This window comes from Bos indicus x Bos taurus, chromosome 6 (genome assembly GCF_003369695.1).
Source record: "Bos indicus x Bos taurus breed Angus x Brahman F1 hybrid chromosome 6, Bos_hybrid_MaternalHap_v2.0, whole genome shotgun sequence".
Taxonomy (NCBI): domain Eukaryota; kingdom Metazoa; phylum Chordata; class Mammalia; order Artiodactyla; family Bovidae; genus Bos; species Bos indicus x Bos taurus.
Window position 1 is genome coordinate 102,492,371 of NC_040081.1, and position 18,882 is coordinate 102,511,252.

Sequence of the window (18,882 nt, forward strand, 5' to 3'; positions counted from 1 at the left end):
ACCAAGATTCCGGATCAGGCCTGGGTCTGCCCAAAGGCCTTGGAGACAAAGCAGAGATCTCTGAAGGAGATGTGGAGCTCAGAAGGGCCCAGTGGGTGTGTTTCTGGGGTAAGGTAGGCATTAGTCCAGCACGATTACACAGGGGAGCACAGGCTTGGTTCACCCTCCAGAGTCCGGAGATCCCTGCAGCTCTGCTGGGGGCAGGAGGCCTTATGGGACAGGAGACTGGGGGAGATCCCTGCAGCTCTGCTGGGGGCAGGGGGCCTTAATGGGACAGGAGACTGGGGTCACCCCTGCACCCATCATCACTCAGTGCTGGCCACTCTGGCAAGTCAGGGGCTTGGTTTCCTGGTCTCTAAATGGAGACAGGGACAGAGCCTTTCTCTCGGGCTGCCGTAAGGGGTCACGTAAAGCCTCTGGGTCCACAGGGCACCTGGCAGGGGCCTCTGCACAGAGTAGGGGTGGTGCTGAGCTGGGGGTGGTCACCTCAGGCAGCCAGCTTCTCAAGGGGAAAACAAAACAACAAGGCTGGGTGAGCAGGAGAAGGGTGGGGTGGGGGCTGAGACCCCCTTAACTCATACGGAGCACCTGGGGGAGAGGACCCTGTGACCACAAAAGTCACGGCATCTTGCCTTGTGGTGGTGCAAGACGCGAGAAAGCACATGCACACGTGTGCACACACACATGTGCACACACACACACACGCACAGTCTGCAGCACAAGCCTCCCAGGAGGAGAAAAGAGCCTGACACTCACACGAAGTCGCTGCACATGGACACACGGGGCCCGAAGCCGAGGTTAAGGCCGGTCACCCAAGAGGGACTGGGTGGGGCCCTAAAACTGGACGGATGCCTCAACGCACATGGCGACGCCCCAGGAGGGTCCTGAAGAGGAAGGGGCGGAGGGGAGGAGGCTTGATGACACCCACGCAGCACATCGGCTTCTGTAGCTCAGGGCACGTACCCCTTCCCCCACAGCACCACACAGGTACCTAAGGGACCAGGGGCCTTGACTCAGCACCACATCCCACGTGCCGGGCTGATGAGCACGAGGTCCCAGCACGCAGGCTCCACGTGGCTGCTCTGACTTCACAGAAACAGTCTCAGAGAGGCCTCCCGACTCCCTGGAGAGGGCACACAGCTCAAGGTCAATAGCCCAGCCAAGCATCCCACCCCGGCTGTCTCGGCCCTTCCTGTACCACCTCGTGCTCCGGATGCTCCATACATAAACAGCTCGTATGGAGAGACGCATGCTCTGGCGTCCCAGCCGGGGTGGGCAGGAAATCAGCACTGGCGCCAAACCAGACAGCGGTTTTCAAACTGCAGACGTCGACCCAGAAGGTCACAGAACCAACTGACCTGCCCAAAGCAGCATTTGTTTGCACATAAAAGCAAGAGCATGGAGACTTAACAGACAGCCAGGCACACTGTAAAGGCAAGTATTGTTTTGGAAATTTCCATCCCCACTGCGTGTGCGTGTGCGTGTGTGTGTGCATGCAGGCACGTGGGCGTGGGCCAGGTTATGACTACGGTACATGTATTTCTTACTGTGGGCAGAGGTCAGAAAGCCCAACAGGCGGTGAGCCACGAAGAGAAGCCGCGGGGCTTTCACCACCCCTGGAGCTCGTGTCCCCAGTGGGCTCTGTTTTGATCGCTGTACCTACAGTGAAAGCCAAGGCCCCTATTTCACAGGGTTGGTCACTGTGAGTATAAGACAGACATACTGAGAAGCACCGCGTGAGTTATTAGAAAAAGCAACATTGATGCCAGCTATGTTCTCCCCAAACATCACAGCCGGAGACCCAGGGATCCTTGCTTTTATGAAACTCACAGCAAGGCTTGAGGCTTTTTTCACCTACAACAGCCCCCGAAGCGCAAAGGAGCCTTTCATGGCAGCTCCTGTTACGGCCCGCTGCCCGGTCCTGCTCACTCCTGCTGTAGCTCAATCACAAGCCTGACACACAAGCATAACCACTCCGATCCTTCCATCCTTCCTTCCACCCCACCACCTGGGAGGTCCAAGGCTCTCTCCAGGCCAAGCCCACCCAAGGCGAGGTCAGTTCTTCCCTCTGGCCCTTGCCCGTGCTGTGCTCTCTCCCCCTACAGGCTCCAACTTGCTCAGGCATCCTCTCTTCCCAAGGCAGGCCTCCAGCTCCCTCCCCAGCCCAGTACCAGGGCCACCTCTGTGCTCCCCAGGTCCCGTGTTTCCAGGAGATTGTGGACTCTTCAGAGGCAGGGCTCACCTATGCCACTGATGGCCACTCAGGGCTGGCACCAGGCCGTGCTCAGTGAGCAGCAGGTGGACTGACCAAACCCTGGTGACCCTCCCCCAATGTCAATGGCACAACAACCAGTGGTCCCAGCCCACTCGGGGCCTCACACTGTCTCATCTCGGCCCCTGAGAAGTGCTTCCTGGGACAGACTGGAAACCTGAGGGGGGCCCAAGAGTGGACTGGAGTTTGGGGCCATCCTTGGCCGCCGGGCCTGGGCATGGAGGATGGTGGTCCAGAGGGCAGTGGGGACCTGGGCCAGGGGCCCAGGTGAATTCCAGGGTGTCAGCTGGCCTCCAAGGGGAGTGGCCACGGGGGGCCCCCAGACCAGGCACAGCAACCTGACCAAATGGCCACTTGAGGAGTGGCCATGGTGGACAAGGGATGATGACGTGGGCGCCCCGAGTGCTGGGGGGGACCAGAGGGGAGCCTGCTTCCCGCCACCTCCCACCACACAGCGCCTGGTGCAGACCACCTGCCAAGTCCCTGAGCAGGTGGGAGCTAGTGCATTCGATGATAAATAATGGAAGGAAACATGACATCTGCTGCAGCCCAAGTCTATGAACTTGGGAGCAGATCCTGCTGGGAGGTGGGAGTCGACAGGCCTGGGTGGAGTGGTTGGGCCCGACTTCAGGAGACAGCCGCCCGTGGAAGGAACCTTGCAGGGGCATGTGGCCCACATGCCAAGACCTGGGTGTCCACGCTGCCCACAGAACACCCCCCGGGGAGGACAGTCCGGCATCCCGGGCCCGCCCCTTACCTGTTCCATCCATCCTCTCTCGGCTCCTGGCCCGCGAGGCCTGGGGCATGGCCGGGGCAGCTGGGTCTCTCACATCTGATCCAGGTCCAACTTGGGGTCCAGGAGCGGGGGGCGCCCCACTGAACTCCTGCTCCACCGAGGTGGTGGCGTTGAGCCGTGAGCGGGCTTGGGACTGCGGTGGCGGCGGAAGCTGGGGGCCAGAGGAGCTCGGAGGAGAGGCGCTGGAAGCCATCCTGATGCGAGAAAAACCAGGGGGTCAAATACACGAGGCCAGCCAGGCCCAGGCTGCCCTGGCCCCTAGCTTTTGGTTGAGAGACGGGACGGCAAAGGGAAATGGAAGGGCGCTGCCCAGCATTCCACGTGATCTCACTCAATCTCACGACAGCCCCCGCAAAGACACTCCCATTTTACAGATGAGGAAGTTGAGGGAGGAAACTTGCTCAAGGCCTGCTGGCCTGGCAAGTCCCACAGCAGCCATGAGCTGGACCCTCAGTCTCCAGGACTTGAGTCCCGGGCCTCGGGTGTGCTCATCTGAGAAATGGAGATGCGGCAGGTCGGGAGGATTCAGTGAGATGGTCCACATGGAGCCCTGGGGACAGCATCTGGCTGCATTGGAATGAAGATGGTCTCCCAGTCTGTCCACCCAAAATCTGTGCAGGGGACCTTATTTGGAAGACAGGGTACTTTGCAGATGTAATCAAGAATCTTGACAAGAGAGCATCCTGGCTTAGGGTGGGCCCTAATCAAGGACTGGGGTCCTTATAAGAGGGTAACACACAGACAGAGAAGAGGATGCCACGTAGAGGAGGGGGCAGAGATGGGAGATGTGGCTGCAGGCCCAGAGACACCAACAACACCCGAAGTCAGGAAAGACAAGGAAGAACTCTCCCGCAGAGCCCCCCAGGACAACCAACCCCGCCAACATCCTGATCGTGGACCTGTGCCTCCAGAGCTGTGAGACAAAGTTTCTGCTGTTTAAAGCCACCAAGTTTCTGTCAATTTCTCCTTAGAGCCCTAGGAAACGAATACACTGGCACAAAGTGGAAGTTTAAAATAAACTTGAGAGGGGCTTCCCTGGTGGTCCAGTGGCTAAAACTGTGAGCTCCCAATGCAGGGGGTCCAGGTTCGATCCCTGGTCAGAGAATTCGATCCTACATTCTGCAACGAAATTATCCTGCATGCCTCAGTGAAGACCTGGTACAGCTAAATAAATGAATAATAAAATATTAAAAAAAAATAAACATGAGAAGCAGAGGGAGGGAGGGAAAGGGGGAGAGGAAGAGGGGTGGAAGACAGGTGTGGGGGGAACACAGCCCCTGGAGCAGGATGTGGTCAGGCCTGGCCAACTCCAAAGCCCCCACACCAGGCTTGAACCCCAGGACACAACTCGGCGAGCCTGATGGCACCGGATATGAGCCCACGCTAGACGTGGGTGATGGAAACCGGGGGGCTGGTGTGTCGGAACCGATGACTGGAACAGACTGGCAAGCAAAGAGATCCGATGACCAACAGGGGCAAAGGGCTCGATTAGTCAATACTGTTGTTTAGCAACAAGGCGAAAATCACCACTGACACAACTGAGGGAGACCACGAGCCCCAGACTGCGGGGCCGAGAGCTCCAGGCCTTCCCCAGCCCCGGGACCCCAGGCCGGGGCCCTGGGGAGCAGGGACGGGCTTCCGTGGACACAGACACTGAAGCAGATAGGACCGCGTGCACCGAGCGGGCTGTCCCCAAGGATCCCACGGCCCCCACCCCAGGCTCAATGCCACGTCCACCCTCTTCATTGAGATGAGGAAATGAGAGCAGAGCAGGGAAAGGCCGGGGGTGAGGAATCCGGCTCCCAGACTAACCCACCACAGCCACTGTGCTGCCAGTTCTGGGGTCCTGAGCGGGTCACATTCCTCTCTGCCCCTCAGTTTCCTCGACTGTAAATGGGGGTACTGTGAGGACTACATGAGATCAGAGACCAAAAGGGCCAGGCTCCCAGGTATCCAAAGTGTCCAGCTCCGGCTCCCCCGAGCCTGCAGGAGTGGGTACCTGAAGCGTGCCTGGAGACCGCCGTCACCAGAAGAGTCAGAGGAGGCTCCAGAGATCAGACCTGCATTCGCCAAAGGACCCTGGAGATTTCAATGTGGGCACGACTCCCTTGGAGGGACCGAGCCCTTATTTTAAAACATCCCCTTGGCTGTGAACCAAAAGCTTGTCAAGCCACACAGATCTCTGCTTGGAAACCAACGCAGTGCTCAATGCTGTTCCCAAACGCCAGGCTTCCGGGAACCAAACAAAGAGGCAACTTTTGTGAAATCCATCATCTGGGTAGACGGGCAGGCAGGCCCCGTGGGCGGGCGGCCAGCTGGGGTGGGGGGGGCGCGGGGAAAGTCAGCCGCGGATTCGGCAGACAGAACCCAGCTGTGCAGGTCCCCGGCTGATCCGAGACAAACCACAGGAGTCACGTCTGACCTCACCATCTCCTGTGGCTCCCACTGCCCAGGAATCAAGTGCTACCTTCCTGGAGTGGCAGAGGGCAGCTGGCCTTCGGAGAGCTGACTTATACCAGGGATCCTCTGTCACTACTAACAACGCAACAAGCATGTCTGGAACGTGCCCTTCTCAGCAATTTCCACCGATTTCTCCTAGGGGTGCGGGTGGGGGTGGCTGGCCCGGGAGGAGCGTCCTGGTGTTACCCGGCTGTGGTGGATGGTGAGATAACCTGTCCTTCCATGCTCACCCGCTTTCACAGACAGCAACCTCGGCTCCAGAAAGGTGAGATCCCTACCCAAGGCCTCGTAGCTCAGAGTCTTGGAGCTAGAATTCAAAACCACAGAGCCTCTCATTCAGAAAGACCTTGTTTCTGAAAAAGAGGCCTCTCAAAATCTGTCCACCTGCCTCTGCTATCCAATCCCCACCATGCTTTCTCTTCCTCTGTCACTCACTCCCAAACCTGCAGTTCTGTGACCCCCACGCCTTAGCTCTCAAAGTGCCCCCAAGACCTGGAAGTGCCCTCTCCGCCAGGACCAATCCAACATGTCGTTCAAGTCAAGGGCCCAACTCGCCCCCTTCTGGGAGTTTCCCAGCTGCCTCTGCCCCAAGTCCTGTCTCCATCACCTGCTCTCAGGGAACCACACAGCACCCAAGGCATGTCTCCTGGAGAGCCCTCTCTGCCAGGTGGACAAGAAGGACTCACACCTGTCTGTCTCCCCATCTATGAGGAAGGATGGGTCAGGAGGGACAGTACCATCCCTCACCAGCAGGACACAATTTTTCCACCAAAAGCCAACCCAGGGAGTGAATGTCCGTTCTACCTTTCTTTAGTAGCTACTTAGGGCTTCCCTCAGAGAAGGCAATGGCACCCCACTCCAGTACTCTTGCCTGGAGAATCCCAGGGACGGGGGAGCCTGGTGGGCTGCCATCTATGGGGTCACACAGAGTCGGGCATGACTGAAGTGACTTAGCAGCAGCAGCAGGGCTTCCCTGGTGGCTTAGTGGTAAAGAACCCACCTGCCAATGCGAGAGACCCAAGAGATGCGGGTTCAATCCCTGGTTTGGGAAGATCCCCTAGAAGAGAAAATGAAAACCCACTCCAGTATTCTTGCCTGAAAAATCTGATAGAAAAGAGGAGCTTAGCGGGCTACAGTGTATGGGGTTGAAGAGAGGCGGACAACTGAGCGACTGAGCACGTAACCTCACAAGGCCTCAGTTTCCCCATCTGTAAAGAGGGAATAATGCCTCCAGTGAAGGGGTGCTCTGGGGTGTAAGGGTGTGAAGAAAGAGAAAGCAGTCTGCAAACTATCAATCATTAAAAAAAAAAAAAAGCCATTTCTCTCAAGTGCAAAACAAAGGCACATTCAGTTGAAAGACACCTTATAATAGAAATTTCAGAACAGGTAGCTTCTGGCTGGCCTCTTGGGCTAAGTATCATGCATGTCACATTACAATCACAACGAAACTTTTAAAGTGAAATCTCTAGTTAGTGAGAATGGACGAACAGAGGAGGATTAATTTTCAGATTTCCTGAGAGTCGGCCAAACCCTTTATGGATCAAAGGCCTTGTTACTTAAAAACAAACAAAATGACCCATTGCCATGGATGGGTCACAGAGAAGACTACAGATGCTCTCCTGGTGGAGGGACCCACAGTGGTGTCTGGTCCTTCCTTCTCTGACAGTCTTCTTTCCGGCATCTCATTCACTCAGAATCCCTGCTTCCGTGCTTTGCAAGGTACATCTGAGGCAGTCTGGCCTGGGGGAAGGAGCCCTGGCTGGAGAAGAGCTGGCCCCATCTCGCTCTGTGACCAAAGAAAGCAGGTCCCTCCCTCCGGCCCAGCCCGGCATCCTGAATCTCAACCACAGAACAGAGCATCAGCATTGCACTCCGCCCCGCCTCCAAGGCTCCTCCAATGCCTACAAGGAGGGGCGGTCAATCCCGACCGCCACCCCACGGTCAGAGCAGAGCGGAGGCTTGGAACCTGTCATTGTGTCAGATCCAGAGTGGCTGGCATTCTTTCCACATGAGCACCCAGGCATAATTTTACCCCAGCAAAACACAAAAACGCCAGCAACCACAGAGCTCGGTTGAGGGTCTGCCACCCCTGCAAGGGGGCTGCTGGGACCACATAACTACTGACAGGTGGAGAATGGCAGCATGTGGACTTCAGCCCAAGCTCTCTGCTGCTGCTGCTAAGTCGCTTCAGTCGTGTCTGGCTCTGTGCGATCCCATAGACGGCAGCCCACCAGGCTCCTCCGTCCATGGGATTCTCCAGGCAAGAGTACGGGGAGTGGGTTGCCATTGCCCTCTCCCAAGCTCTCTAACCCTTGCTTATAAGGGCCAAGCCCACTTGGCTCTCGACCCCCAGGGGACCACCCACCTCTGAAACAAGCCCTCAGGGGAAGACTCAAAGACATTCACGTGCTCTGATGCCAGCTACAGGGGAATAACCTGGGATGCCCACTGTTTCACACCCACCCCACATCCACACCCATCTGCGGACCTCCATGTCTCTGCTCCTACAGGACGCCTCTCAGGTGTGTCCATCATACATTCCAGCGCCATCCAGAGAGGGCAGGTGTGAAACTCACAGCCCCTCTAGATGCTGCTACACTACACAGCCATTAGCCACAACTTGTGTAAGAATATTTAAAGGTAAGGACGTGTTTGTATAACTCTGTTGAGCAGGATTTATAGCAACATTGAGATACTGCCCTGAGTCTATTTAGATGAAAACAAAATGCATCTGCAGAAAAAGATGGAAGAAAATGCCCCCCCTCCAACAGACAGCAATAGTGTCTACGTCTGGGTGAAGAGGGTAGGTGTGTGCTCAGGCGTTCAGTCACGTCCGGCTCTTTGTGACCTCACGGACTGCAGCTTGCCACGCTCCTTTGTCCATGGGATATCCCAGGCAAGAATACTGGAGTGGGTTGTCATTTCCTCCTCCGGGAGATCTTCCCAATCCAGGGATCGAACCTGTCTCCTGTGTCTCCTGCATTGGCAGGCAGATTCTTTATACCACTGAGCCACTGAAGTAGTTTTTATTTTATTTTTTTTTCTAAATATGCTCCCCTAATTTTCTATAATGAATGTGAAGGTTTCTGGAATTACAACAAAATGTTAATTCTGAAACCCATCTGTGACTGAGCCCAAAGCTAGAGGGTCCAGGGGTTCTCAGGGTCTGGGATGTCTGCTCTGGCCTGGACAGCCCAGCCGCCTGGCACGAGGCTGCTCAAGACAAGGGCACAAAGCCCTTGGAGACTCCCAGGTACCTATTTTTGTCCCAGAGTCTTAAGGGCCAAACCAAGGAACATTCCAGCTCTACCAATGTGCCAAGTTCACAGGACTAAGGGGGAATCAGGCTGGGGATGCTCCCGCCTGGCCAGGGTGGGTCAGTGGGCATGGACTGTGGGCTGATTCTGTGCCCGGCCTGTGCTGGGCCTCCCCACCCCACTGAGGATCCCACAGGGCCAGCCTTTGCAAACTCGCAAACTCGTCCGGATGGGAAGGATGACACCCAAACAAACAGCCACCAGGATGGCGCACTTGCGGGGGGCAGCATGCACAGAAGGGGGCCACCCTCAGCCCGGGAAAGGAGCAGGGCAGGGATTCTCCACGAGAGGCCCAGACCAAGCCTTCAGGACAAGCCAGTACAAGCCAGGCAAGGGTGAAGGAGGGGGAGGAACAGCGGTGTGTAGGCATTTCAGTGGGGGACTGCCCAGGAGAAAAGGCAGTGGACAGAGAAGGAGCTGGCAACACGGTGGGGAAGGCGTACGTGGCGCAGAACTGAGTCTGGGCAGAGGACACGGGAAGGAGAAAAGAGGCTGAGTGGACAGCCGGGAAGCTGGGGCAGGCCCTAAAACAAGTGCCAGGCTTGGTGCTGGGGTTGAGCCCTGGGCAGAAGGAGAATTGAGGGCCGGGCTGCAGGGCAGCGGCAGTTTGAGACCCATCCAGGCTGTGCGGAGACAGGCCAGGGAGACCAAGGAGGGAGCCGGGCAGCCTTCCAGGGAAAGTGAGGAGGCCTGGCCCGGGGCAGGCATCTGAGGACAACTCCTGGACCAGGAGAGACAAGAGCATCCCCAGCTGAACGAGAGGGTGTGGAAGCAGGATGTGGTCTGACTGGTGGTGCAGGCCATGGTGGTGGTGCCACTTTCTGGGGAGGGGACCTGAGGGAGGGGACGGAGTCGTCTGAAGAATGGAGCAACCTCTCTACCAGACCCCTCTCATCACCAGCATCATGGGCCAGGGTTTGGTCTCTGTCCAGGCACTTTGGGGACTGAACTAGGTCCCCCTTGGCAACCAGCCCCCAAAGGCCTATCCAGCCTTGGCCTGGGAGGGGCAGGGGTGGCCTGAGTGGGGAGCCCTCCAGATTCCTTCTATCCTGGGAAAGAAGATGAGATGTGGTCTCCGGGCAACCTTTCCTGTGTCTAGTCAAGGCCCAGCTGCTGGGGGGAGCAAGAATATAAAGGAATCTTCCTCCAAATCCCCGTCAGATGCCAAGGGGGCACCGGTGAGAATCACAGCCCCTTGGAGACAGGCAGTGGGGAAGAATGACCTCTGGGCTTCTCGGCGTGGCTTCCTCACTGGGGCTGCAGTGAGAGAGGCAGCCCGCACACCAGGTACCCGGGGCACTGCTCCCTGAGTGATGGATCCCAGAAGAAGGGAAAGCCCTTTACAAATGGGCCCTGTGCCAGGGGTCACTGTCCAAGGTGACGAGAGGCAGGCATTTGTTCTCAGCGACTGCCCAGGAGGGGCACAGGTTTCCACCAGGCTCTGCCCGATCCACTGTAGGGTCCTGGGCGGGTCATCAAGCCCTAATGAGCCTTGGTTTCCTCATTTGTCAAATGGGCCAATAATCCCATACCCCTAAGACTACTGGACAGTCAAATACTGTGGAAGTGTTAGCTCCTCAGAATTTCTTAACATCAACTACAACCACTGGTGTGAGGAGGTGGGTCAGATTTCCCAGAAAGTTTCCATCTGTCAAAGCAGAAACTGATGTTCCCCTGGGATCACCTGGACCCTCAACACACACACACACACACACCTGGACCCTCAACACACACACACACACACACACACACACACACACACACAACCAGCAACACACACACACACACACACACACACACACACACACAACCAGCAACACACACACACACACACACACACACAACCAGCAACACACACACACACACACACACACACACACACACACACACACACACACACACACACACACACACACACACAACCAGCAGCCCTCATGAGGGGGTGGGGGGTGACATGCGCCTTCCAGCGGCCCCAGGGGCACTGAGGGCAGCTCAGGGTCTCACCGAGCATGACGGGGCAACTCGAGACCCATGCTGTGGGGCGCAGGGGACAGGGGCGCCCCCTTCCACCCACCGGGTCCCCAGCGCCAAGAGCCGCCTTCCTCTGAGGCCGGTTTTCCCGCTGGCGGTGGGGCTGGGGAGGAGGGCGGGTTCGAAGCCAGACTCGCGGACGTGACGGTGCTCAGAGCGCGCGGTGCCCCCACGATGCCCGGGGAGCCCAGGCTTAGGGTTGAGGGGGCGCGCATCCCCGGGAGGAAGCCGCGATACAGGCCCGGGCAGGGGGAGCCCTGAGTGTCGCGGAGAGGACGGGACCCTGGCCCTCCAACTTCTGGGGAACTTGCAGGGGACACTGGTACCAGCCGCCCACCGCTCAGATGGGGAAACTGAGGCCGAGGCGGGCGGCCAGTCCAGGCGCTCTCGGTTCGCTTTCCAGGTGCCGCTGCGACCGCCCCTCGCCCCGAAGTACTCACCGGCCCGCGAGAGGGCCTCACGCGGCGCTGCGACGCCCTTGGGCCTCCGAGCTCGCCACAAAGTTGATCGGCAGCAGCTGGAGGGACCAGGGCCGAAGGAAAGCAGCCGGGACCAAGCGGGCTGTACTGGTTTCTGTGGAAGCCGATGAGCGCAACTGGCAGCGCGGGGAGGGGCGGGGCCTGGGCGGGGCCGGGGCGGGGCCCCAGGCCGTCCTCCACTCCCGACGCGGCCCGGAGGACGCGGCGCCGACTCGGCCCGCTGAGCGGCCGGTCTGCCTGCCAATCACGCCGCACCTCCGCCAATCACAGAGCGCCTCGGCGGCTACAGCCTACGGGCCCATGGCGCTGCCAAGCTTGAGGACGCCGGGAGGGCGGGTCTGGCCCGCCCACTGCGAAAGTTTCCGAGCTAACTCGGGCCGTGCTGCCCAGACTGAACCCTTGCACGCCACGGCACACCCACAAGGCGTCCGGGTTGCTGTGCCCGGCTGCAAGCCCACGGGCGAGGCTCAAGACGACCTTTCACCCACTACTCTGGCCCCAGGCTCCCCAACTTCAGATTTATTATCACTGCTCTTGCAATATTAACTGACACGGTGAGTGCCTACTATGCACCAGACGCCTTAATTTTCGGCCCCATCAAAGATGGAGAGGGCTGCCCTAATGGAGCACGAATTGGAAATCCCATTTAATGTGACTCATTTAACCAAGGACTGCTTTAAAAGCACAAGATCAAATGCAATATAGCATGCGTTCACAGAGTAATTGTGAAATTCGTTTAAAAATATCTATTACCAACCCAGGGAGTGGGGCAAGGATGAGGCAGTCTGGAAACCCTCTTCTTTGGGTCCTTCTCTGGGGTCTGAGCCTGAAGAAGGAAATGATAACCCACTTCAGTATTCTTGCCAGGAGAATTCCGTGGACAAAGGAGCCTGGTGAGCTACAGTCTCTGGGATAGCAAAGAGATGGACAGGACTGAGCGACTAACACTACCTCTGGGGTCTGAGAGGGGTGGTTTGGAGATGAGGGCAAAGGTCTATTCTTAAGCCAGGCCTTGGGGCTGAGAGGCCCGGGTTGGCAGCAGGGGCACCTCTTGGGCTGTGTCTGCTCTATGTCTGATCCTCACAGCCAACCTGAGATGCCTGTCCTGGGTTATCATTGCAGACTGCGGCTCAGAATGGCCGCTGGAAACATGTTACCAACAGGTTGGGAGCAAAGATTCCAGATGGTTCCGGAGATAAGGTCTATCTGCTGAACACACTAGCTCAGGGAATTTTTAAAGCCTTGTGATTCATATCAGTTCCCTCACTTTATTCCCAGGTGCCCCACCTCTGTCCCATCGCTATCTTCTTGTGTGACCCTGTGAGGCCCACAGAAGAACGAAGGAGCCAGGCATCCAGCAGCACTAGCTTTGCTCCAGGCTCAGTTTGGGGGGCTTTCACATGTTTTTCATTTCACCCCCAATAACCCTGTGAGGCAGGTAGCTTTGGGTTCATCTTTCTTGATGAGAAGATTGAGGCTCAGGCATAGAAGGTTTATTTGTCCAGAGTCATACAGAATTCTTTCCCCCATACAGTATACTAATTACAGAAAACTTGGAGGATCACACAAAATAGAAAAAAGAAAAGAACCACAGGCTGTTACTGTTCACATTTTGTAATGGTTTATGCATATTTAAGGAAGGGTTTCCAGAAATCACTGTGATTACACTGCGCGTGTTGGTGCATGTGTGTGTGCCTTAGGGCAGGGGTCCCCAACCCCGGGCAGGGGTCCCCAACCCTCAGAGGACCAATACCGGTCAATGGCCCGTTAGGAATCAGGTTGCACAACAGGAGGTGAGTGGTGGGCGACCAAGCAAAGCTTCATCTACCACCTATCATTGCTCCCCATCATTCGTGTCACTGCCTAAACCATCCCCCCAACCACCCATCCGTGGAAAAATTGTCTTCTAAGAAACTGGTCCCTGGTTCCAAAAAGGCTGGGGGCCAAGGCACTAGGGCAAAGCCCTAGAAGCAGAATCCCTAGATTCTGAGAGGATTCTTCACATCTATAGATACATTTTTTCTGAAACAGGCTTCTCAAAGTTACTTCCAGTGTATCTCCAAGGGGCACACACTAGCTTGGGGAATTATTTATTTTTTACTCTTGCCTAATATGGTAAGTGGGAAATAGTTTCTTTGCAATTGCAATCTGCATTTCCATGGTAACTCAGAGGCTGGACATTATATATTTCTTAATTTTGAGAAGAATTCACTCTCTCATTTATCTATTGGGAGCTTAGAGGCTCTTTGAAAATGAATCAGATGAGTTTCTTTTATTTCTAACCCAAAGATGGGTATCTTTGAAGGAGGAAAAGGCAAACTGCTTTGGAATTCTTGCTGGGAAAATGCCATGGACAGAGGAGCCTGGCGGGCTGCTTCCTGTGGGGTTGTAAAGAGTTGGAAATGACTGAGCGCGCGCATACACGTGCCCTCGTCCTTACTGCCCACCCTCTCCTTCAGCTCAGAGGGCTGGAGGCTGACCCGAATGGCTCCTGCAGCCCACCGTTGAGAACCAGCAGCCCTCCTTGTACCTGCAAGCCTGGGAGCAGAGACGCCTCCTCCAGCATCTCGACAGGACTTTTCCAATTCATTCGTCACTGTCCACAAGAACATAAGAGGCTTGTCATCCACTCCCACTGGCTGGCCACTGCCTAGGAGACCACCATCAAGTAGAGGACAAAACCTTTGAAAGGACCCAATAAATAGAGGGAAGAAGACAGGGTAAACAGTTCCTCCTGGGAAAGAAAGAGAGAAAATGAATCACAGTCAGAGCACAGAAACATTTAACATATGCCGTGGGCTTCCCTAGTGGCTCAGACGGTAAAGGATCCCCCTGTAATGCGGGAGACCTGGGTTCAATCCCTGGGTTGGGAAGATTTCCTGGAGAAAGGCATGGCAACCCACTCTAGCATTCTGGCGTGGGGGTCCCCATGGACAGAAGAGTCTGGCAGGCTACAGTCTATGGGGTCGCAAAGAGTTGGACACGACTGAGCAACTAAGCACAGCACAGCGCATGGAATGAAAAAACTTTAAAAGTCATAGGTAAATTCAGAAAGAAAACAGTCAAGGTGGAAATAAAAGGAAAAAAAAAACTGGGAGATAATGTGGAGGGAAAACATGAAAATCATCAGGGAGAAAATGGGAGGCTTGCAGGCAGTTCTAAGAGGTACAGCATTTAAAGAACAGGCACTCCAAAAGGAGCTTGAAGGGAAGCAGAAATGAAAGAAATGCTAATAGAAAATGTCTCGGGGGCTGAAGCTATGCCATAAAGTCCCCAACTCCAAGGATAAGGAGAAAGTCTTGCAGAATTCCAGAAAAAGCCAGTCACATCCAAGAGAAGGAGACTCAGAGCAGAGTCATATTCCTTGGTGACTTTGGGATAATATATAGGGATTCTGAATGTCAGACACTGAGACTTTCCCCTCCTGTGATGAAATTCACATGTCAGGGCAAAAGAAGGGAAATATCTGACATGGCCAGACACAGAGAAGTTTCCTTTTACCCACAGAAGTTTCTTTCTCACCAACACAGTTCAGTCAGAGTCGATAACCCAAGATAGAACTCAGAAAATGGTGGTGAGCAGTGACCTTTGCAAAATTGATGGTTTAATCTAAATATACCTGGGATTCTGTACCATAATTGCTAAGTAGGGATTCTTGAAACATAAGCCACATACTGTAAGGGAAACCTGTGTAGCCTGGAAGTGAAAAAATAGAATTGATCTTAGCAAAACCCAGGAGAAGAGGGAGCAAGGGGTGGAGTGGAAAAGTTCAAGGAGCTGAGTAGTGTGGAAGTTGGGAGGATTGGGAGATTATGCATAAGAGACAAAAAGAAAGGGGAAAAAAGAAACAGCAGGAACAACAAAACATAATAAAGGATGAAAAATTTAAAACCATGGACATCAACTTTCATAAGAAATATGAATGGGCTGCATTTCCTATCTAAAGTCCATTAGACCAGGGAGATAAATACAAATCCAGTTTAAGTGCTGTTTCCAAGAACTGCACCCAAAATGCTAACAAACAGAGGTCCAAAGGGGACTACATTTGAAAACTGAAATTTAAAATGTAACAAGAGTGACAAATTAATGTTGCATAAAGAACTCAAGGCATAAAGCATTCACAGGAACAAAGAGGGCTATTATGTAATGGAGCAAGATACAATCTGCTGAGATTCAATAGTTATAAATCTTAATTCACCAGAAAATATAGCAGCTGTGATGGTTACTTTTATGCATCAATTTGACAGGGCCAAGATTTGGTCAAACATCAGTCTAGGTGTTGCTGTGAAGATATTTTTTAGATGAGAGTAACATTTTATACCAGTAGACTCTGAGGAAAGAAGATGACCCTCTGTAATGTGGGTGGGCCTCACCCAATCAGTTGAAGATCTTAAGAGGTAATGACTGAGGTCCCCTGAGGAAAAGCGAACTCTGTCATCAGATTGCCTTCAGATTTGAGTTGCAACATCAACCTTTCATTGGGTCTCCAGTTTCCCCTACTTATTTTGGACCTGTCAGCCCCCACAATCACATAAGCCAATTCCTTGAAATCTCTATATCTGTCTCTCTCTGTCTTTCTGTCTGTCTCTCTCTCTCATATATATATATATATATATATATAATATGCTTTCGAATTGTGGTGCTGGAGAAGACTCTTGAGAGTCTCTTGGACAGTAAGGAGATCAAACCAGTCAATCCTAAAGGAAATCAACCCTGAATACTCATTGGAAGGATCGACGCTGAAGTGAAGCTCCAATGCTTTGACCACCTGATGCAAACGGCCAATTCACCGGAAATGAACTTGGTGCTGGAAAAGATTGAAGGCAAAAAGAGAAGAGGGTGGCAAAGGATGAGATGGTTGGATGGCATCACCATTCAATGGACATACATTTGAGCAAATTCCAGGAGATGGTAAGGGACAGGGAGGCCTGGTGTACTGTAGTCCATGGGTCACAAAGAGTCAGACAAGACTTAGTGACTAAACAACATACATATATTAGACACAGATGCAGATGTTGATACAGATATAGGTATAGATATCTCCCATTGGTTCTGTTTTTCTAGTGAACCCTGACTGATGCAGCACCCAAACTCATAGGGCACTAACTTAGACCTACTAAGAGAACCTACTGAAACACAGCTCCTGTCCTAATTCAATGCCATCTCTCTAGGAGGCCTGTCTTCACTTCCGCACAAAGTTGAAATAACCCTGTGCTTTATTGTTGAGTATTAAATGAATGAATGGCTTCATAAGGAGCTCTTTCTTGCATTCAGGTCAGTGTCCAGACTCTTTAATGGAACATCTAAAAAAGTCTCCCACAGGCTTCCCTGGTGATCCAGTGGTTAAGACTCCATGCTTCGGCCTCATGGGGCGTGGGTTTGATCCCTGGTTAGGTAACTAAGATCCCACATGCCACACGGTGTGGCCAAAAAAAAAAAAATGCCTCCCACACTTCATTCTTACTTTCCCACTGCAGTTCTCTGATGCCTCACTGTTTTCAGATTCTGAATTCATGTGCTTGCCCACTTCCTTCCTATTTAAGATATTGAGATATTGTTAGTTGTTCAGTCATGTCTGACTCTTTGAGACCCCGTGGACTGTAGCCTGCCAGGCTCCTCTGTCCGTGAAATTTTCCAGGCAAGAATACTAGAGTGGGTTTCCATTCCCTTCTCCAGGGGATCTTATTGACCCAGGGAGCGAACTTGGTTTTCCTGCATTGCAGGCAGATTCTTTACTGATGAGTCACCAGGGAAGACCACTTCAGTTTACTCCACAAGCATTCAGCGATGTCCCACCAGCTCCAGGCCTTGAGTTATCATCTGAAGGATAACAGAGTTGGGGCCTGTTTTAGATTATTATTAGGCCATAAATGGTCCCCTAGATATCAGGCCCTACCTCCTGGAATCTGTGAATATTACCTTATCTGGAAAAAAATGTCTTTGTAGATGTGACCAAATGACATGTAATGTCATTACATGAGATGGGGTGATTATCCTGGATTGTCCAGGTAGGCACCAAAGACTGTCGCAGATACCCTTGAAGGAGAGAGGTAAAGGGAGATCACACACACACAGCCACACAGAGAAAGTGATGCGCAGATGGAGCAGACAGAGATCGGAGTGATGCAGCCACAAGCCAAGGAATGCCAGCAGCCACTGATGCTGGAAGAAGCAAGAAATGGATCCTCCTTGATTTCAGTGCAGTGACACTAATTTCAGGCCTTTGGCTCCAGAACTGTTGTTTAAAGGCACTGAGTTTGTGGCAGTTTTTCACAGCAGCCTCAGGAAACTAAGATAATCCTAACATTATGTTGTTTCTATGGTCTTGCTGTCACCTGCTGTCCACCAGGGTCCTGCAGATGAACTGGAGTGAGGCATGGAGATTCCAACCTTTGCAAGCACAGCCTTGGGATAAACATAACCAGAGCACTGAACCAACCCCTTGGCATTCAAATCCGTACTCATCAAAATCAAGGAATCAAGGGACCAGGAAACTAAAGAAGCCATAATGAGAGCTGGGTAGTGCCTTTGAATGACCAGGCTGAGAATTCCACAGACACAGTGACCTAGGTCCTGAGTGTGTAGCCCCCTGGGCTAGTGAGACCAGAACAACATTTGGGCATGTCAGACATGCACTGGGTGTCCAGGACTGTGAGACCCTAGGACCACTCATGTATCCACATTTCTTTTAATTAATTAATTTATTTTAATTGGAGGATAATTCCTTTATTAATAATTGTGGTGGTTTTTGCCATACATTGACATGAATCGGCCACGGGTGCACATGTGTCCCCACATCCTGAACCCACCTCCCACCTTCCTCCCCACTCCATCCCTCTGGGTTGCCCCAGAGCACCGGCTTTGAGTGCCCTGCTTCACAGACTCCCATGAGGGATTCTGATGTGCAGGGAAATTTGAGACCCATGACTGTAAAGGTGCGTCATTGAAAGTGTGATCTTTGTCCTTCACCTGGGCACCTGTTAGAGATGAAGAAACCCACTCCACCTGAGACCTCCTGAGTCAGAGTCTTCATTTCAGAGAGAGACGCCTGTGATTTGTGTGGATGGTAAAGTAGGAGGTGCCCTGCTTTGGGCTGCAGCTTCCCAGACCAGGTTGCATGCGTCTAAGAACCACCTGGAAAGCCTAACTTGCCCAGGCCAAAGGAGTCAGAAATTTGGATTTATGGGGAGTCCTGGATAGCTGGAAGCAGAGGGGCCGTGCTCGTCATTCAGCAAGTTCAGGAGCGCACTCCAGCCGTGCTCCCTCCAACCCCTTCCCAGCCTCCCTGCTGGAGGCCATTCTCCCTGCCCTTGACCACGTCTTAGACAGGAAACCCTCTTAGTGTTACATCTCCATGGATCTTCCTGACACCATGACCGGGTGGCCTCCCTCTGTCCCCAAGGAAGTGGAGACTCCCCAGGATCACACATCACAGGGCGGGTCAGTGGCAGAATCTCTGGGCTCCCAAGCTCCGCTTCCTCTATCCCCACTTCTCTAACCGTCCCCCAATACCCTCCTTCCCTATGT

At 53.6% G+C, this 18,882-nt stretch overlaps 1 protein-coding gene across 1 annotated transcript in view; it reads right to left on the reverse strand.

The window, feature by feature from the left end:
* WFS1 (wolframin ER transmembrane glycoprotein) overlaps window positions 1-11,479 on the reverse strand; it is a 31,986-nt gene extending 20,507 nt beyond the window's left edge. Inside the window, exons 1-2 of the mRNA XM_027544993.1 lie at window positions 11,317-11,479; window positions 3,030-3,262 (exon numbers count right to left, since the gene is read on the reverse strand). Of these exons, the coding sequence (XP_027400794.1) occupies window positions 3,030-3,261 (232 nt within the window). The 5' untranslated portion in view covers window position 3,262; window positions 11,317-11,479. The remainder of the gene's footprint in view (window positions 1-3,029; window positions 3,263-11,316) is intronic.
* Window positions 11,480-18,882: the final 7,403 nt, after the last annotated feature.